Here is a 21,522-nt window from a genome sequence, read left to right on the forward strand (position 1 = left end):
AAACTCATGCATGAAGCCGAAACATCAAACCTGTGGAAAATATGATCACATTACCATTAGTTTGTGGGCAGATACGTTCAGATGCCATTTGTTGTCCGAAGGAATCATATATATCTGCAAAAACTAAAATTTGACCAGATACATTCCGATTTGCTTATGAATGAGCAAAAACACTAATGGGCATGAGCTCTCTAGAAATTATGGTAAATATGTGACAATACCTTCAAAGCTTGTGTCTGTCTCTATTTCACTAAGTGCGTTTACAGTGCATTGAGTTGGTATTTGGCCTTATTGTTCCCCCAATAAATATTTTGTGCTACGTTCGTTTTTGCTACACATACTTAAAGTCCGCGTATTCAACTTTGGTCACTCGTTCTTCAGCCTAATCCTAGTCCTGGGTGAGTGGCTTGTTCAGCCTAATCCTGGGTGAGTGGCTTGTTCAGCCTAATCCTGGGTGAATGGCATGGGGAGAGAGGACCGTGTGAGCTCACTGTGGAGGGCGTGACCCCACTTCCTCAACTACTCAGCCTGCACACGTGCATAGCTCACCGCATGAGGACCTTAGGGTGATGATGCCGCCATCAGGCCCTCACAGTGTGGTGAGCTGGACCGGTGCTACGCCCCTCCACATCGGATTCGTGCGTACGTGGAGCGAGAGCGCGCGTCCAAACAGAGCGCCTCGCCTCCAAGTTGAGGCACGCGGTTCCTTCTCTCGCAAACCCACGCGCGGCAAGGAATCGCGCGGTGTGGAGCGCGTGCCCCAGACACAGCGTGACCTCGCCGGCGAAACCCAAGCGTGAAATCCCCGATACGCCCTCCAAATCCACTCCCGCCACTGCTAAATCTCCTCCTCCCGCCATAGCAAAATCAAGAACACAGATCACAGCGGCGACGTTACAAGAAGAATCACACAAGAGTCACACAAAAATCACAAAAGAAAAATCAAGAGACACAAAATCACACAAAAATTAAACACAGAACGCCAAGGCAAGGCGGCGCCGTCGACCGCGCCGCCCGTTCTTGAGCCGCCGCGGTGGTGGAGCGGCAAAGTTGTCGGTGACGACGTCCTCCATGGGTCTCCCTCGGCGAGGTCGCCGCGGTGGAGGAGGCGCGTCCATGGCCGACGGCGGCGGATCTCGCGCGTCCATGGCCGACGGCGACGACCCCGAGAGCGGAGAAAGTCTCGACGACGACCCCGCGGCGGAGACGACAGGCGGAGGGAGAGGGGATCTGGCGCGAGGTGGACGTCGTCGGCCACCCTGCGCGCCCGTCGTCGTCGGCCACCCGGCGCGCCCGTCGCTGTCGTCCACCTCGCGCGGCACTCGCCACCGCGCCCTGTGCGCCGCTCGCCATCGACCGAGAGAGAGAGAGGGAGAGATCAGAAGAAGAGAAGACGGTGGGCGGCGGTGCTGGTAGAGGCGCGACGGATGTAGAGGCGCGGCCTCCTGTCGGCGTCGCGGCGAGGGAGGAGGAGGCGAAGCAGCGCGAGTAGTACTCGAGGAGAGGAGGCGTCGAGGCGAGGGTGGTTCGGGAAAGTGGAGGCGATAAAAAGTAGTACTCGATGCCTCGATTCCTTTTGGTGGGGTCCATCGGCTATGGGCTTGGTACCTCTGTTTAGGGGTGCTTGCACTGTGGGTTGAGTGTCTTTGGGTCAACTTTTAGGGCTACGGGTACGGGCCCCATAGCTTGCACTGTGAGAGGCCTCACCACTGACGTGTGGGGCCATGGGAGCAGTACACATGTGAGTCCTATGCTCTGTGTTGCAGAGTCACCAAGTTGCTCTTCCTCTCCGGAAAGAGGAAATTGGGTGCATAGACTCGGGTTGCAGCCAACTTCAGACCTTTTCCATCACATCAACCTGTCATACACACACAACTTTTCAGTCACATCATCTTCAATTTCAATCAAAATCTAAACTTTACGCTGAACTAAGCACAGCCTTAATGTTATTGCTGTGCTTCTTTTTCACCTCAATTCAAGTTAAAAACCATGAACATTTAAGTTAATTACACTGCTCAATTTGTTGGTAATGAGAATTTCATTGTCACGTGGAAAACGGTTTATGTCTCACTTTAAGAACTATACTAAGGCTGTATTCAGCACCCCTTGTTCCCAACCCCCTCCCTCATTTTCCGCATGCACGCTTTTCAAACTACTAAACGATACGTTTTTTTCTAAAATGCTTATATACGAAAGTTGCTTAAAAAATTAAATTAATCATTTTTTTAAAAAAATAGCTAATACTTGATTAATTATGTGCTAATATACCGTTTCGTTTTCCGTTCGCACTATTCCTATTGGAAACAATGGGTGCCGAACACAGCCTAAAAATATGTCACTTTTGTTTTTTTTTCTTTTCAAGATAAAGAATGTCGTTTCAACCAAATAGAAGCAACCATTTTTTTTTCTCAACAAAAAGACTCGTTTTTTTTTCCTTTTATATAACTCATTGCAATACACGGGTATTTGACAAATAAAATAAAATACACGGCAAAGCAAGGAAGTCATGCATTCCACCATAAAATATACTATTTGAATTGGAAACATAAGGAAAAGCAAGCTTGATAAAAGAAATGACAAATTTGTTATATGTAAATTAGAACAATCTGAAAATTACTGAAGGTGGCATCCGGTATTCAGATTACCGACCAACCAAACAGGCACCAAGACTAGGGTGCACTGAATGACGGAGTCCGAAATAATTGAATACTGTTCTGCATTTCTTCCTCGCATTTCCTGCACTCTTTACAGCGCATTCGCGCCCCCCAAAATTTACAACTAGTGTTACACGATTTACCGTGTAAAAACAGCATCCTGATTCATAGACAGGTTTGCTGCTGAACAGTTCTAGATAGGCACTGAGCTGCGTGGTAGTAACTAGGGGCGGATCTACCCATTAGACGGGGTGGGTCGATCGACTCAGTTACAACTCGTGTCGTCCAACACCCTCAAAACCCCCCTTACCCTATTGTAGTAGTTATGGGCCATCAAAATTAGGTATAATAAGGTGTGAACACCCAACAAATTGAGGCAGTTATGCGAATAAACTATTAACTCAATATGTATTGTGTTCGAATGCTCTTAACGAGTGAACATCTCTGTTCTCCGCCCCATCTATATTTTAAAGCTGCGTCCGCCACTGCCTATGGATGCGATGCCGATAGGAGTAAATGGTGATGTGGTATCGCATTACTCCCATCCGCTCGTGCCGGCGACTCGGCGAGTGCTTAGCTTGTTCGTTGCCAGATCGGTGTGTGCGTGCGTGCATGTGCAATCATGCACCGGCCGCCGCCGCTTCACCGACACCGGCCGGCCACTGGTGATCCGCCATTCCGGCAGCCGCTCCGGTGGTACGTAACATGGCCGGCCACCTCCAATCCGGAGCGGGCTCCAATGCTTCAATGTGTTTTGGTTTGTGAAGGATTGGAGGCCGCTCCAGATTTTATCAAGGTTTTGGGGAAAAAAGAACGGCACAGTCAGCAGCAGACTTTTTTATTTTTTGAAAACACATGAACTTTATTAAGCAAGAACAGAATTAGGGGATAAACCCCATTACATAACCAAGGATAAAAACTGAAAGCAACAGAGCCACCCTTGAGAAGGGAGGGTTAACTGAACTACGGAAGCAATCTTCCTGAAATAACCTAACAGCAGAAAAATGAGCAAGTCGACAGGGATCTGCGGCGAAGCCGCGACGACTGCTACCATGGGCCTCAAAAGATGTGCACTCCGCTTGACATACCATTAATCCTCATCGGTTGCCTCCTCGGAAACGGCACAAGACCGAGGTTTGTTGCTGAGCCGTAGATTTTGGTGTGTGCGTCACCGGACTCAACGAAGGATCCCCACGAGTTATCACGAGTCAGCAGCAGACTGAATACCGCTCCTGAGCAGTTGCACCAGTTATCACGATAAAATGTACGTGCGTTCACCAACAAAAATCATCGTGTTAATCAAACATATTTCATTGAAAGCTTTGAATTTTCTTTAACTTGACTAGTTGTCCAGAAAAAACCCAATACCGCTAACTACTTGTCCAGATATATACTACCTTTGTTTTTCTAATATATGATGCCGTTTATTTAATATAATGATTGGCTATTCGTTTTGTTTGAAATTTTTGTGCAAATATAAAAAAATTAGATATGCTTAAAGAACATTTGACGATAAATAAGTTACAGTAAAATAAATAATAATTACATAAATTTGTTACTCCCTCCGTCTTTTAATATAAGGGATTTTGACATTTTGCTTGTATTATTGACCACTCATCTTATCCAAAACGATATATACGAAGGCTCCAAATTCATGAAATTTACTCCGAATAAAACGAGGCAACCACATCTTCTCTTCCCCGGATCTCTCAATTAATTCCACGAGTGTTCAGAATTTAGACTATTTACCATTCAATTCACGTGCCTCAATTATTTTACCACTTAATCCGCGTGGCCTCTATAATATGTCATTGGGAGTGCTAATTAGTCTATTTGGTACCACTTTCTCAGTTTTTAATGTATTTCTTATTTTTTAATTCCATTTGTATTTCTGCTCAAGAATTGTGGACTGTTTTGCCCCTGGGCCCACTGTCAGAACGAAGAGAACCTCTTCTCTGGATCGATCGATCGGTCTCTGTCTCGCTCTCGCCTAGCGCTATCCCGAGCGCGAGAAGCACTCCACCGCCGGGCGCCACCACCCCGCCGCCGAGCGCCTCCACCCCACCGCGCCGAGCACCGCCGCCGGCCACCGCACCCTGGCGCCGCCGCCCAGGCCGAGCACCGCCGTGCGCCCCACGACCGAGCGCCTCCCCCGTGCTGCCTCCTACATGTATCAGGAAAACTTTCCACCGGTCTTTACCACTTGAGTAGTTTTCATCTGATTGGTTCATTTCTGTTTTTGTCATTGCAGTATTTGATTTGTCTTGAGCAGGCAGAGCGGCAGACCTCCTCCTGGAGCATTGCTAAGCACCATCATTCTCAGACGAGGAAAAGATGTCTAGTGATATTCTCAAGATGTACAAAGCCTGCTAACTCACTAAAGAATCCTTGTCAACCTGGTGTGAAGAGGTTAAGCAGCAGGATGAGTATAAAGAGCTAAAAGACTAGCAGAATCAGAGAAAAGACTAGCAGAATCAGAGTTACAGACCCAGGAAATCTGGAAATGAGCTGATGATTAACTGAACTTTGGTAAAAGCTGCATATACAGAGGTGAACCAGCTGGGTGCTTTTGCCATTCAGTTAATCTAATCATCCCTCACACACTAGTACTATCAGATTATACATCATGGACCAGCTTTTTGAGCCTCCATTTCTGAATTAATCCCCACACTAAAAAAAACTACTGATAGCATATCCAGTTGAAACACTGAAGAAAAAACTACATCTTTGCTACTATCCAGTTGCTGAAAACTACAACTTTGCACAAATCCAGCTCTGCTCATTGCCTCCATCTTGCACGGGCGGCGGCGCACTGTGGCGGCGGTGGAGTGGTGGCGCTTGGCGTTGGGGTTGTGGCGCGGCGCTCGGCGTTGGGGGCGTCGAGCTGGGGGCGGCGCTCGGCGCTTGGTGGCGGCGCACGGCGGTCGTCGCTCGTGGCGCACAAGGCCGGTCGTCGCTCGTGGCGCTCGGCGCTCGGCGCATGGCCTGGAGCCCCGCGGCGGGGTTGGCGACGGGCCCGGCGGCGCTTGGCGGCACCCGACGGCCCTTGGTTGGCGGCCCCCGGCGGCGAACGGCGCCCGGCAGCAGGGTTTGGTGGCGCACGGCGTTTGGAGACTGGAGGGATCGATCAATCCTGAGGAGGAAAAATCACCCTTTGATCTGACAATGAGCCCAGGGGCAAAACAGTCCACAATTCTTGAACAGAAATACAAATGAAATTAAGAAATGAGAAATACATTAAAAACTGAGAAAGTGGTACCAAATTAAATATACTAATTAGCACTCCCAATGACATATTATAGAGGCCACGCGGATTGAGTGGTAAAAAAATTGAGACACGCGAATTGAAATGGTAAATAGTCTAAATTCTAAAGTGTGAACACACAACACTGACACACACCACCCAAAACCCTAGCGCCGCCGGCCACGCCGCCATGAATCGCCAGCCGCCGCCGCGGCGGAGGTCCGCCCGCATCGCCGCCGCGCACGGCGGCGGCGGCGGCGGCGGCGACACGACGCTGCGGGAGCGCATCCTCCGGCGGCCGGACGGCTACATCGGCTCGCCGGAGAAGCGCACGCAGACGTTCTGGATCAACGACGGCTACTACATGGTGCCACGCGAGGTGACCTACCGCCCGGGTCTCCACAGGATCTTCGACGAGGTCCTCGTCCACGCCGCGAGCAACAAGCGGCGCGACCCCTCCATGGACACCCTCTCCGTCGAGGTCGACGTCGTCGAGCGCAGCGTCTCCGTCTTCTACAACCACCACACAAGCTCTGTCGACATGTGGGACCCCTGCACCGGCGTCCCCCGCCGGCCAGCCTTCGTGTGCCGAAAACTGCGCCACACCCACCGACAGCTCCTCCTCACACCTAGGTCGCCTCCTCTACCGCCGGCCGTGCCTCTCGCGCCAAGCCGACCTCCTCCACCGGACGCGCCTCTCGCGCTAATCCGGCCTCCCTCCATCGGCCGCGCCTCTCGCGCCAAGCCGGCCTCCAACTCTGCCGCACGCGCCTCTCGCACCGAGCCGCCCTCAGCTGCCATCGGGTGCGCATTTCTACGCCAAGCCGGTCTCCGACCCTTCCACCAGACGATGCCGCGCCAGCCAAATACAGCCGTTTCCCACGCCTTCGGCTAGCCATCCAAGGCCGCCATGCCTCCGGTGACTGCTGTCATGGCCACCAGCCACCGCCTCCGCGAGCTGCCATCACTGCCAGCGGCCGCTTCGTTTATCGCCCTCCGCCAAGTCCTCCGCCGGCGTCGTCAGCCCCACACGCGCGTCGCTCCACGTTCTAGATCTGAAGAACAACACCTAAGAAACAGGCTCGCGTAGCTCCAGCCCCAGGGGCAACGCGAGCGCCCCTACACGCGCCGGCCGCTGCCGCGCCTTCCCCCTCCTCTTCGCCTCGCCGCCGCCCGAGTGGCCCCCCGGAAAGCTGGCCGGGCGCAAGGGCGGCGGCGGCGGGGCTTCTCTCGAAGTGGCGCCGCAGCTAGGGCATCCCGGTGCCCGTGGTGGCGGAGGCGGCTAGATCCGGGGCGGGGGCGGCGACGGCGGCAGGGCAGAGGAGATGGCGGTGGCAACGGGGCGGACGAGGCGGCGTTGGCGGCGGCCGACGGGGTGGAGGAGGCGCTGGCTGCGGCGTCGACAGGATGGGGGTGGAGCTGGCAGCAGAGACGGGCCGGGTCTGCCGGCGCGCGGCGACCGGATCTGGCAACCTCCTCGCCGGATCCGGCGCCCCCTAGTCCGGATCTGTCCCCGGATCCCCTCCATCGAGGCGGTGGCCGGCCAGCACGTCGACGACAGTGTGCAGCCGGGTGTGGAGGCGGGGAAGGAAGAGACTGGTGGCTGTGTGGGCGCAGCGTTGGCGGCGGGATGTGGCTACGGCTAGCCAGCGTGACCCGCGTAAGTCCCTGCGCGGCGACAGCGCGGTGCTCGGTGGCGACGGCAGCGGTGCCCCCCAGATCCGCGCCTCTCGGCCGGATTTGGAGGGTGGCCGGCTGTGGTGGTCGGCGACGGCAGCCGACTTGCGACGGCAGTTGGCGACGGCGGCGATGGTGGTGGTCGCTGCAGTTGGCAGTAACTTATAATATGAAAGATGGGGAATATTAATTTTCTTGATCTGATTAGTTATTACTCATACCTGCTAAATTAGTCACTTGATGATTCATGGTGGTCTCGGGTAGTTAATGGTAAATTAATCACCGGGTAGCTAGGTATAATACATGTGAGACGTTGATCACTGAATGGGTGGTTGAGATGAAAACAACGGCAAAATTTGCCTTTGAGGCGAAAAGCCAGACGATACGGAGCCGAGCCCGAGTGCCCGACGATACTCTAATTTGAAGTCCGGGCTAATCGGATGTTGTACTGACTGGTGTTGATTAAGGGAGCAAATAGACAATTATGTGACAAGTGGCCTAGTTTTATTGGCCGTGCACGCTTTTAGTTTTAGGTCCAAGCGCCGCCTGTAGGCTGCAGCTGAGCTCCTTGCGAAAAGACCAAAACCCTAAATCTTCTCCCAATCTCCCGCGATCGGATTCGGACCTCCGAATTACCCACTAACCTTCCTCGCCGCCGCCTCTTTCCAGTAGAGCTCTACGAAATCGGCCACTCCGTCCACCGCCTCCGACCGCTAGCTCCCACGGATCATCCATCGACGGGTGTCCTCCCCACAGCCGCCTTCCGACGGACGCTTCCAGCTGGTAGGCCACCTTCATTTCGTATCACCCCCACTTACATGTGCAGATTCGCATGAATTGGATTTCTTCTCTTCTCTGGTTATCCTCATCGGCTTCTCCACAGGATTGGATTTTATCCTCATCGGCTTCTCCACGGGTTAGGTTTTCAGGGAGGGAGGGGTGCTGGGGGATGGAGAAGAAGCGCGCTGGTGTGACATTAGAGGCCGTATTGTGCTATTTTGGGAGGCTTTCTGTGTATTTCGTGTGCCTTATTAGCATAAGGGCTTGTTTAGCATACGAGTAATCCCTTCGAATTGAGGAGTAGGATGAGGTTATGGAAATCGCTGGAGCTACCTGAAGAAATTTAGATGTAGTTTGTTTAGGGGTTTACTTGATGGACTGGCGATCTTACCATGTTCTGAGCTCTAGCTCAGCTGGGTGGTGTGGCGTGTGTTTGCATGATCATCTTCTGGGCTTTCTTCCAAAAGCCGGATCATTATCAATATAATGATCTTTCATCTAAAAGTAATCCCTTCGGATGGAGGGACACTTAGGAATTTTCTGATCCTCTCTTAATATAATTATAAAATACCTTTTAATTTGAGGTGAGGGCAAAGATAAAAACAACTTATTGTATTGTTCTATATGTTTCAGGATATGGCATTCAACACTACAGCAGATATCATCCGGTCATTAATCTACCCTCGGTTGCCCGCGTGCCTCGTCCACAGGGCAAGACTAATTGGAAGGGAATGGAACCAGGCATATCTGGATGGCGTTGGAGTTGGAGGTTCCCTTTGTGCTGCTCAACCAGCAAACGGTGGCACCCTATCTATTGATTTTCTGGTACACAACGATGAACTACAGGCGCAAGCGTCAGATGGCCTAAATAATCAGAGATCATTACCAAGGATGGATGAGAGATTTCATGGCCGTGATCCTAGAATTGTGGCCACATGTTCTGGTGTGCATTTGCTCACTTTATCAGATCCAGTTCAGATGTGCCTTTGGAGCCCCATGGTAAATCAGGAGGTGTACATTCACCCTCCCGATCTTGCAGATCATGACTCTCATGGGCCTCCAGGCTTGTGTGTTGAGGTTACTGATGGCGAAGGGATATCACCAAGATATTGGATAGCCATACCAACAGGACGTGTTACTCCCCTGGTCTTGGGAAATTGGGACATCAGACCTCCGAGGTTTCAAGTTTGGGACTCGGGTACGGAAGGGTGGAGTGTGCACCAAACGGCCAACCCATTTTGGTTGGACCAGCCCAGAAATGCTATCACCATCGACACTACTATCTATTACAAGATCTCAGATGGGCAGATCATCTTCTACAAACACCGGGAAGCCCCTCCTCATCGGGTTGGAACCATTGTTATACCTTATCAAGCAAGCTCTGTTCATCAACCTGACTGGTTGATGTGTGAGTGGAAGGGATCTCTCGGGGTCCTTGTACACAGAGTTCAAGATGGAAAGATCTTAGTGTTCACCCTGGAAGAAGGAACTTTATGGAACCACCTGACCACCGTTGACATTGTTCCTATTGTTAGCAGCAACAGACTGACTTTCAGAAGCCGAGCCATGGGCACAAGGAAAATTCCCGGAGAAGAAGCATTTCAGGCTCTCAGCTCGATGCGACTAATTGGTTTCGCAGATCCAGGATGGCTGCTGATATGGCAGAGGGATGGTTACGTGAGGATTTCGCTTAGTGACCTGACAGCAAGAAGGCTGAACATTGGGAATATCAGTTGGAGATTTTGGAGCCTTCGTAGCTCATTCATTAGGTTATACTGAAGAAGCTGACGGCAAAAGATGGAGATGAGTGTGCAGAAGCATTACAATTAAGTCGCAGAACGAAGATAGCCACCACGGAATGGTGATCCTGCTATAACTACTACGTCCAACATTTTGGCCTAATCCTTTATAGTTTCAGATGCTGATAATGATGCAGTGGGAAACTTGCTTAGTGAGTTAGTGGTGAATCCTACTTTTTGTGTACATTTATTCAGTTACTACCATGCAGCTCAGTGCCTATCTAGAACTGTTCAGCAACCTGTCTAGCAATTATGATGCTGTTTTTACACGGCAAAATCGAAATTTTGGAGACGAAATGCACTGTAGACAGTGCAGGAAATGCGAGGAAGAAATGCATAGTGGTACTGCTAACTATTTCAGACTCAGTTACACCTCAAAAAGGAAAAAAAACAGGGTTTCATTTCAGTGCACCCTGTTCTTGTTGCCTGCTTTGTTGGTGTGATCTGAATACCGGATGCAAGCAGTTTGTGCAAGTGCGAACCAACCGTGCTGGTGCAAGGACCGAATCAAGGCGAGCAAGTGCAACGGCATCAGTATCATTGGTAGCCCGAATCGACCAGCGCTACCCGACGCTGTTGCCTGCATGTGTGTTGTGGCACATCCCCTTTTTATCGCTTACTTGATCACAGTTTTGAATATTTTTTTTCCTCTGAATTGTATGACTTTCCTCGTAGTTTAAGATTCAATTGTAAATGCATGCCAATTCCAGTTGACGCACCCAAAATTTGGCAACATGAGAATCACCAAAATTGACAGAAAAGAAAAACAGTGAATTCCTGAAGATAGCAAATTAAAAAAGAAAAGCCAAACACGCCTAGCTATAAATTCTCTGCTTAGTCACTAGCCTCGCTTTTGCTCCACTTACAAGTTACACCGAAGACGACGGCCGCATCAAGCCGGTGAAGCGGCGGGTGCATGATTGCAGACACCCGATATGGGCAACGAAGAAGCAGTCCCAGCCCCAGAGTCGCCCGCAGTAGCGGATGGGATGGGAGTAATGCGATACCATATCACCATTCGCTTTTTTTTTTATCTTAATCACAAGCTCACAACTAGTAATATATCCGTACGAACGTTATGGTGACAAAATTTTAGTTAGTGCACGAACGACCTAAAAACTTGTACATTTTTTGTGAAGGCTCACAAACTTGTATAGGTGTGTCATCTAATTTTCTAAACTCATTCGTTAAATTTCTTTTTCTAAACTCCTAAAAAATATATTTTCAGGTTTTCTAACTTATCTTGTTGGCGTCAGTGTCTTGGTGGCGATCGCCGTCTTGGGGAGGTCGAGGATGACGCTGTACCCGGAGCTGTGCGTCAGCACGCTCATGGGGTTAGCGCCGGCGACGCATCGCCGCGTGGTGGACGCGCTGTACAACGCGACGGCGCTCGGCGGCGCCGCCGCGCTGCTCGCCGGGGCGCGGTCGGGCGCCGCGTACGGCGACTGCGTGGAGATGCTCGACGCCGCGGCGGAGCTCCTCGCGCGGTCGGTCGGCGCCATCGCGGCGCCGCCGCCGCCGCCGGACTCGGTCGACGCCGACACGGCGGGACGGGACGACGACGACATCATGACGTGGCTCAGCGCGGCGCTCACCAGCCACGACGTGCCTGGACAGCCTCCAAGAAGTCGGCGCCGGCGCCGGAGACGACGGCCGCATCAAGCCGCAGATGCTCGGCTACCTCGGCAACCTCGGGGAACACCTCAGCAACAGCCTCGCCATCTTCGCCGCGAGGGGAAGGCCCGGCGGCGAGCTCTCCGACGTCCCCGTCCACAACCAACTCCACAGACGGCTACTGACCATCGACGACGACGACGACGTCAGCTTCCCAAGGTGGGTGAGACACAACGACCGGCGGCTCCTCCAGGCGGCCGCCGCCGAGATCGAGGCCGACATGGTCGTCGCCAAGGACGGCACGGGGACTCACCGGAAGATCCGCGACGCGGTCAAGGCGGCGCCGGAGCACAGCCGTCGCCGCGTCGTGATATACGTCAAGGCCGGCGTGTACACCGAGAACGTCAAGATCGGCAGCAAGAAGACCAACCTCATGCTCGTCGGCGACGGCGCCGGCAAGACCGTCGTCGTCGGCTACCGCAGCGTCCACGAGAACTACACCACCTTCCACACCGCCACGCTAGGTACGTAACGTACTAGTACGTAGCACTGTACCAATGGCGGCGGAGCACGTCGCTGATCGTGTCGGTCTTGGTCGTCGCCGCAGCGGTGGCCGGGGCGGGGTTCATCATGCGGGACATGACGGTGGAGAACCGCGCCGGCGCGGCGAGGCACCAGGCGGTGGCGCTGCTGGTGAGCGGCGACCACGCGGTGGTGTACCGGAGCGCCATGCTGGGGTACCAGGACACGCTGTACGCGCACGCGCAGCGGCAGTTCTACCGCGACTGCGACGTCGCCGGCACGGTGGACTTCGTGTTCGGGAACGCCTATGTGGTGCTGCAGAACTGCACGCTGTGGGCGCGGCGGCCGCTGCCGGGGCAGGAGAACACAGTCACGGCGCAGGGGCGGCGCGACCCGAACCAGAGCACCGGCATCTCCGTGCACGGCTGCCGCCTCCTCCCTTCGCCGGAGCTCGAGCTCGCGCCGGCGGCGCGGCGCGGCCGCGCGGCGACGTACCTCGGGCGGCCATGGAAGCCGTACTCGAGGGCGGTGTACGTGATGTCGTACATGGCGGGCCACGTCCACGCCGCCGGCTGGCTCGCCTGGGACGCGTCGGGGCGCGCGCCGGACACGCTCTACTACGGCGAGTACCGCAACTCCGGCCCCGGCGCGGCGGTCGGCGGGCGCGTGCCATGGCCGGGCCACCGCGTCATCAAGCTGCCGGAGGAGGCCATGGAGTTCACCGTCGGGAGGTTCATCGGCGGCTACTCCTGGCTGCCGCCCACCGGCGTCGCCTTCGTAGCCGGCCTGACCGTGTGAGGCGACTCTCACTGACTCATGGTAGCTTAAGCCAATAAGTGGCATTTGCTAATTGGGAGATAGGTGGTAGTAAAAGTAGGTGTAATTTTTCAAGGATGATGTAATCATCTACACATGCTAACTGATTCAGGAAAATTATGATTAATGATTAGTTTTTAGGCTTGAATTTGAATTGAGAAATGAGAATTCTGAATTGGGCACAAAAACAACATGAATGTGAATGAATAAACCTGTGAAATATTATACAATAACGATATTTTTTGCAATGTTGGTGTAATGAGAAAATAAATTGTTTGTCCAACTACTTGGTCCCTGCAAGCAATGAGAGTGCAGATGAAAATAGTGTACTAGCTAGTACCCTGGAAATAAAATATGCCAACCAAAAAGCTCCTTTTGGTTGTCACTTAGGCTGCTCACAATATCACAGTGAGAATATATGCTTTTCTTTGCATTGGATTTCCAGGAAATAGTACCTGCTAGATGGGTGTGGGGCTTACCACTAGAAGATCGAAAGAACCAAAAGCTAGCATAAAGAGAGAATATCAGAGAGTGGCTTATAATTGATGGGCTATTGCCACTAAATTCCTGGCACAAATTCTTAGCTAAAATATCGTGTATTTGTGCTCCTTATCTTGTATGTAGGGGAATAATTGTGTATTTGTGTTCGACAATCTTCAGCTATTTTTTCCCGGCAAAGCAGTAGCATTGTATCGTTATCAACAATGACAACTGATAAAATTTAAACATAAACAATTGGATCCAAACCTTCACATAAATACATAATCATGTGCAATCATCTGTACATAGTCCCATGCTTTCTCATGCGATTCAATTCTGCTTGCTTGGGCATGGAAGGCGAGCATTCATGTTGATATATCCATGGTGTTTTCGTCTGTCATTTCCTACTTAGCTAAAAGGCCATTGATCAGTGCATGCCTTTTGAAAGCAAGCAGAGCCTTTTTATCCCAACTACCCCCCTACTCCCCCCCCCCCCCCCCCCCCCAAAAAAAAAAATCCAAAGGTGCAGCTTCTTTTGCTGACAAAGTAGAACTAGAAGGTAGCTATCACACGTACCAGATCCAAGATTGAACTTGGGCGGTGAGGCAATGTGGAGCCCTTGGAAGAGTTGATCTTGAGCACAATGATGTGAGCCTGAAGAGTGACAGATTCTCATGTTTTACAAGCATAATGCAACTGTTAGAACACAGGCACAAATTTAAAGCAAAATTAAGGTAACTCTAATCTGGTGGACAATGTCCATGTTAAATTTTACATAAATAAAATGTCCATGTTAAAATTGGCTCAATTGAAAAGCAAATTAAAGAAGCCCAAATAGAGAGCTCCATATTCTACTTTTCTGTAACAAGTGATATCAGAGCATTTTAAAGAAGTACGGACACAATTAAGGGGAATGCTACATGACAATTAAGAAGATGTACATCAGTTAAGTCCAGCTTTGCGATGGAGGACGCCAGTTGGATGAATCCATGTCGCGCGGCCGACCTAGTTGCCGCCAAGGCCAGTGGCGTTCTTGACGGCGTCGGCGGCGCCCTCCTGCGCGGCGCTCGCCGCGCCGTGCGCCTTCTCCACCGCCTCCTCCCTCCTCGCCTGCGCGTGGCCCGCCGCCTCGCCGGCCTTGTAGCTGAGCTGGTTGGCTTGGTCGGCCATGGCGATAGCTCAAGCTGCTGCCGCTGCTCCTTGAATTCGAATATAAACGCCCCCCGCTCTCTGTACGTCTTGCCGTTGCCGTACGTCCTCCTGGCGCGCGGCCGCCATTTGTAGGTGTACGTGCGTGGTCGCCGGCGTGCTGTCGCTACATTTGCCGTTGCAGCTTGGCATGCGCGCCCCGGCCGCCGCACGAGGAGGACGAGGAGAAGAGAGAACGGCCGGCCAACAAGCCCGTAATGGATGGGCCGTGAAGGTACTGTGATGACGGGGAAAAAGTTCACTTGAGATCCCTCATCTTGTCGTCGAGTTTCAAAATCGTCCCACAACCAGAATCCTATCTTTCTATAAAGTTATCCCCCACTAACTGCTTAAACTTAACATGCAAAGATGCCACATCATTATCCACTAACAAGATACCACATCATCATCCACTAATTAACAAGATGCCACATCATCATCCACTAACAATGATCACATTTAAACATCATGCAAACATGCTATATCTTTATAGTTTTTATAATTTAAAAGCTTTTCAAATACAAACATGTTAAATTATCATCTAACATAATTCACATAATGTTTCAATATATATCTGTATTATGTTTTTTTTATATCATATATACTTATATAGTTCATTCTTACTTAGTTAGTGCTTAAATGATTAATCTATGGTCCAAATTATCTTTCTCTTTTTTTTCTAATTAAGTCATATCACATTAATTGTTTTTAGCCTTGAGATGAATAATCTACGGTACAAACTATCTCCCTACTTTTCTCTTCTTCCATAAAGTCATACCACCTTACTTTTTACGTTTGAATCACCATTCTACATACTATTTAAATTTAAATTATTATAAACCATATTGATTTACTTAATATGATATTATCTAGCTATCTTACACATTATTTTTTATTGTTATCATACTAAATTTCCGTAGCAATGCGCGGGGTTTCACCTAGTATCATATATAACGTATCCCTAGCCTTCCCCTTCACCGATTGACTAGCAGCCAGCTAGGCATGATTGACTGGTGGTGTACCGCGCGTGCACCGCGCCGACGCAGGCGAGGCTCAGGCGGAACTTCGCCGGCTACTGCGCCATCGAGACCGCCTCGTTCCTCTGCGCATGCGGCCTCTGACGCTGCCACCTTGGCCCCGGCCACAACACCGTCGACGCGGGCGGGGCTAAGGCGGAACTCTTCCGGCAACTGCGCCATGGAGACCGTTTCGTTCCTCCGCGCTTCCATTCCTTCCACTGAACAAGGCGCGCGCATTTTAATATTCAACACTTTTAAACATTTGACCAATAATTATTTTATTATAAATTAAATTTTATTTGATGCAACTAATATTATTGGGTTGACATTTTAATTTAATTTCCTATGATTATGATTTTTCTTATAAACATTATAATATATGAGAAATTTATTTTATATATGTGAGAGATTTATGGTTAAAGATTAGTTTTGGAGCCAGTTCTAAATTTGACAGCACCTTATTCGGTGGGTAGGGCATTTTTTTTTCTAAAGAAAAAACTATATATACAGATTTCTTGGAATACTTTATATGTTCAATGTTAATTCACTCATTTGTGCCCTTAAATAATTGTAACAAAACCAGAATAATCTACCATCCATCCTCCACAGTTTAAAACGAATGGGGGCTAAATTTTTTTTCGAGGAACAATGGGGGCTAAATTTCCATGCTGTGAATTTCATCGTCTTTGATTTCTTGAAAATTTTGTGATTATTATATTTTATTTGTTGTTTCGAGCAGAAAGACGTACACTTCTGGGGTGTGGCAATTCGAGGCATACGGGTACGTGCCATCGGGCACGACGGGGGTGTCCATCCTGCAGGTGTTCGGCGCGTCAGGCTGCAACACGACGCTGATACCTTTGAAAGATTAGGGATAAGTTATATCTGGTATTATTGGTATTATATAGTTGAGAGACGATTTTGAAACTCAACGACAAGTTGACAAGATGAGGGACCTCAATTTAACCTTTTCCTACTGTGACGAGTGTGCGTGCAGCCCATAATGCATGAGCCGGATGTACGGCCCGACCCGTGTTTATGGTTTGGATCAGATCAGACCATTGTTAATTTGTATAATGCAGGAATAGATACCAGCATCCGTTGTAGTCTAGCTGGTTAGGATACTCGGCTCTCACCCGAGAGACCCGGGTTCGAGTCCCGGCAACGGAATTTTTTGCTTTTATTTCTTCTTTGTTTCACATGGCCAGATGTGCGTCGAAGTTTCTTTTCTTTTTTTTTTTTACCGTCTACCTTACTACTCCTACTTTGTTTTTATTATTTCGAAGTGAGGTGGCCAGCAATCCAGCATCCTTGCCAAAAAGCAAGCGAAAGACGACGACGATTCGGCCTCTTTTTCCCAAGGGAAAAGAAGGCGCAATCAACGCGGCATGTTGCTTACACACTAAGCTCCCCGCGAGCGAGAGCTTTGCGTCCCAAAAGAAACACACACAAAAAAAAAAAAGCCAAAGAAATACCATTACTACAAAAAGAATACCGAACCTCATCAGCCATAATCCCCAACTCCGTTCCAGTTAATTTCCTGTTTGGTGGAGTCCGCGTCCTAACTTCTTTTCCCTTTCGCTCGTCGCTTTGCTATGCTTTGCTTTGCTTAGTCAAGTCACACTGGTAATACCAAGGCTGTGGTTAGTTCACGCTAAAATTGTAAATTTGGTTGAAATTAAAATGATGTGATGGAAAAGTTGAAAGTTTATGTGTGTAGTAAAGGTTTGATGTGATGGAAAAATTAGAAGTTTGAAAAAAAAGTTTGGAACTAAATGCGGTGCAAGTTTATCCCACATTGCTCGACAAAGCCCAGCTAATCAGTGAAGCTGTGCTGATCAGCTGATCAGCAGTTCAGCGTAGAACAAAGTCTAGCTAACACGACAGTAACAGCTTCACTGACACGAAAGAAAACGAACGTGAAGCTGAAGCATCTATCAATACAACCATCGAACCAACGGCCAGGATTCGTTTGCCCTTAGAACACACGTCGTCACATCTCCTCCTAGGGGTAATAACGGATCGTATGTTAGTTCTGCTTTGAGTCTATCCAAAATGACGGTATAGTATCGGTTTATAAAAATTTTAGCGAATATGGATGCGGATTCAAATAATATGATATGAATACGTATATGATATCCCTAAAATTCAATGGATGCGGACTATCCTATGAAATAATATATGCATAATCACATTATCTACTCTATATATTATGAGTTGACACATTCAATAGCCCAATTTATCAGTCAACCGCTGATCAGCATGAGCTCTCACGATCTCTTCTCACGACCGCATACTACCGTCACTCACCGACACAACGCAGGATGCAATGAGCCGCGAGGGAAACCCTTTTCAGCACTTCCCCTTCCACCTCCTAATTAATCTCTGATGTAGGCTCTGGTCTCGTGATCTTCAATGTACATAGCAACGACAACAGCCCACCACACACATAGTTAAAAAAAATAAATATTAGAGAATGATCTAATATCAAATAAATAAAATGAATGAGGCTTTGAACTTTGGTCGGCTAACCCACCATTTGTGGAGCTAGCCAAAAGACCCTGAGCACTTCTCCCACCACACAATGGGGTTCACATCGTCTGCTGTTGAGGCTTACGGCAAACATTGCCGTTGCATTCATCCGTGCCACACATCCTTCTATCAACGGCTGTATACAGTGATCCCACCATGATTAATTAGGGCCTACTAATCAGCATAATTACTAATTTCTCTTTAAAAAAAATCAGAAAACAGAATATGCACTTGGCGGCAAAGCGTGTGAGAACAAAAGTAGAGTAGACTGTTTTTTTTTAAGATTTGATAAATTCCATTTTTTTAACTTATATCAGTCTATACATTTGCAGGGTGATTCAGATGGTTGTGAGTTGTATTCTCAAGGATTTTGTTAGTAGCTTCATTTCGCTGCTAGTTTTTGGATAAAAAAAATACTATGTATGGACATAATAGTAGTGCGGCAATGCTATTTTTATCAAATGAATACTTAAATAGTATTTTATAAGATATGTACTATTGTTCGAGGATTTGGATAGCTCTTAGTATAATAGAAGCTTGCTTTGCTGCAGTATTTTGCTCTACTCTGCTTCTATGCTCGATTGCTCGCACGCTTTGCCGCCGAGTGCGTATTCTATTTGCTGATTTTTTTTTCAAAAGAGAAATAAGTAATTCTGCTGATTAGTAGTTCATAATTAATCACAATAGTGCGATCACTTCATGCAGCTGTTGATAGGAGAATGTGTGGCACGGATGAATACAACGGCAAAATGTTTGCCGTTAGCCTCAACGGCAGATGATGTGAACCCCACACAATGGTTGACGGTGTGCACGAACAACTTGACATTGTTTTATTTACACACAGCATCTGAGAATTTTAATTATTTTCCGAACAAATTCGATATCGACCCCCACCATTTTCAACGTCCGAAATTATCCCTTTCATATCCGCTCCAACACATAGGTCATAGATACTCCCTCCATCCTAAAATGTTTGACAACGTTGACTTTTTTAAAAATGTTTGACCATTCGTCTTATTCAAAAAATTTAAGTAATTATTAATTTTTTTCTATCATTTGATTTATTGTTAAATATACTTATATATATATATATATATAGTTTTACACATTTCACAAAAGTTTTTAAATAAGACGAACGGTCAAATATGTTTAAAAAATGAACGGCGTCAAACAATTAGGGAAAGGAGGGAGTACGATACAACCACTACCAAAATTATCGATCTCACTCCAAACTAGAACTCTCTCTCCTCTCCCCGACAGCCGACAGCAGCAGCTGCGGAGGCTGCCGCGAGAAGCCTCCACTTCGCCGCGCTCTCCACTTTTGCAGCACATGCCGCCCCCAACCACTCCATGCCATCATTCACTCCTAAAGCGGCGCGCCACCTCCGGCGCAAGCCAACAAATGCGCTCGCCACGCGCACGCCCGCCAGCAGCAACCACTTCCCACTCACCACGCATGCAGCCGCCGCCAAGAACCCGCGATCCGGCCATCGCCATCGCCGGCGACGGCGCGGCGCGGCGAGGTCCCCCGCCGATGCAGCCGCCCGGGCCGCCGCCGGTAAGGCATGGTCCGCCGCCGGTGCGGCAGCAGCACGGCTACTACTACGAGGAGGAGCAGAGGCCGCTGCACCTGCACGTGAGGCCGGCGAGGTCGTCGTCGTCGGCGCTGGCGTCGTGCCTCGTGGCGGCGGCGTTCCTGGCGCTGGCGGTGGGCGGGGCGGGGGCGGCGCTGTTCGTGCTGTTCCGGCCGCGCCCGCCCGACATCGCGGTGGCGGCGGTGCGGCTGCCGGCGTTCGCGTCCGGCCCGAACGGCACGGTGGCGTTCACGTTCGAGCAGACGGCCGCCGTGCGCAACCCCAACCGCGCGCCGCTCGCGCACTTCGACAGCTCGCTCCGCGTCGCCTACGCCGGCGGCGAGCTCGGCTCCGTCTACATCCCCGCCGGCCTCATCGACGGTGGCCGCACCAAGGACATGTCCGCCAGCTTCGCCGTCCCGGCGTTCGCCGCGGCCACCCCGCCGCCGCTGCCTCAGGAGCAGATGGCCGCCGCCGCCGCCGCCTCGGCGCAGCAGCAGCAGCCGGCGGCGGCGGCGGCGGTGATGGAGGTCGACTCGCTGCTGGTGGTCAAGGGGAGGGTGACCGTGCTGCGTGTGCTGACGCACCACGTCGAGGCGGCCAAGGTGTGCCGCGTCGGCGTCTCGCCGGTGGACGGCAAGGTGCTCGGCTTCCGGTGCTGAACACCACTATGGATTTGGATTTGGATGAAATCCAAATTAAGCCGAAATTTTGCGGGAAAGAATGTAATTTAATTTAAATTCTGCAGAAACCAAGCATTCCCGTGAAATTTCTGAGCTCCAAACTGGTGGTGTAATGGTAGATGATGATATACTATGTAATATGTTCCATTCTTAAGACACGGTGAAATACCAGAGTATCAGTAGCATTTTAGCTCAAAGGTATCATCAAGGTTGTTCATGTTCTACATCAAGATCATCTCAAGTTGTTGCATGTAAAAAATATCATATTTAGCATAGCATTTGAGCTCAAGACAAATAGGCCCTTCATACTTAACGTTGTTCTATCTCAAGTTGTTGCACTGCATGCCAAAATCTCTGACTACAGAAGCTGATAATCTGGCAATGAGAATGACCTTTCTCCAGCAGCATAACCGGACGTATTCGATTGCAGCTAAAACGTCTGAGTCACAAGACATTCCATGCAGCTTTGGATGGTATGTGCCTTGTCCATCCATCAGCCTGAAACATCAATTCTTACATGGTGAGTTTGCAAAGAACATATACCATTTCGGAGGTCGAAAAGCCGACTCTACACAACAATTAGCCAGAAATCGGTGCTGCAAGAACTCAAGGACTTCTTCATCCATCAGGATAGGCTGGGTCGATGACGAGGGTTTATACTACAATGGGTTTAGTTTGGATGATCTTTGTTGGGAGGAATGGGCAAAAAACAAAAAAACAAAAAACAAAAAGCACGGAAGAAGAGCTACACTACTACTCGCTTGAATGGGCAGATGCGGGATAAGCCATCAAAGCATCTGTTGAGCCAGAATCGATTCGGGGTGCACGGAGAACTCAAGTTCCAGCACCGTAACAGGAGGCCTGACTGTTACTCTCAGTCACCATATCTTGTTCTTGACCCAAAAGAGCATCAGTACTATTCCAATCACAATGGCAACAG

General features: G+C 49.8%; 2 protein-coding genes, 1 non-coding gene and 1 pseudogene across 3 annotated transcripts; all 4 read left to right on the top strand.

Moving 5' to 3' along the window:
- Positions 1-8,153: 8,153 nt before the first annotated feature.
- On the top strand, positions 8,154-11,121 carry LOC127764470 (uncharacterized). Its single transcript, XM_052289357.1, has 2 exons — positions 8,154-8,358; positions 8,989-11,121. Exon 2 carries the CDS (start codon positions 8,992-8,994, stop codon positions 10,132-10,134), a length of 1,143 nt encoding a protein of 380 aa, XP_052145317.1. The 5' UTR covers positions 8,154-8,358; positions 8,989-8,991; the 3' UTR covers positions 10,135-11,121.
- A 181-nt stretch (positions 11,122-11,302) lies between these two features.
- On the top strand, positions 11,303-13,353 carry LOC127764461 (pectinesterase-like; annotated as a pseudogene).
- A 3,537-nt stretch (positions 13,354-16,890) lies between these two features.
- Positions 16,891-16,963, top strand: TRNAE-CUC (transfer RNA glutamic acid (anticodon CUC)). The gene has a single exon. It is a non-coding gene; the product is annotated as a tRNA-Glu (tRNA).
- Positions 16,964-19,502: 2,539 nt separating this feature from the next.
- On the top strand, positions 19,503-20,923 carry LOC127759987 (uncharacterized). The gene has a single exon (XM_052284195.1). It carries the CDS (start codon positions 19,656-19,658, stop codon positions 20,559-20,561), a length of 906 nt encoding a protein of 301 aa, XP_052140155.1. The 5' UTR covers positions 19,503-19,655; the 3' UTR covers positions 20,562-20,923.
- The last annotated feature ends 599 nt before the right edge of the window (positions 20,924-21,522 follow it).

The sequence above is a fragment of the Oryza glaberrima genome, chromosome 1 (assembly GCF_000147395.1).
Source record: "Oryza glaberrima chromosome 1, OglaRS2, whole genome shotgun sequence".
Taxonomy (NCBI): Eukaryota; Viridiplantae; Streptophyta; class Magnoliopsida; order Poales; family Poaceae; genus Oryza; species Oryza glaberrima.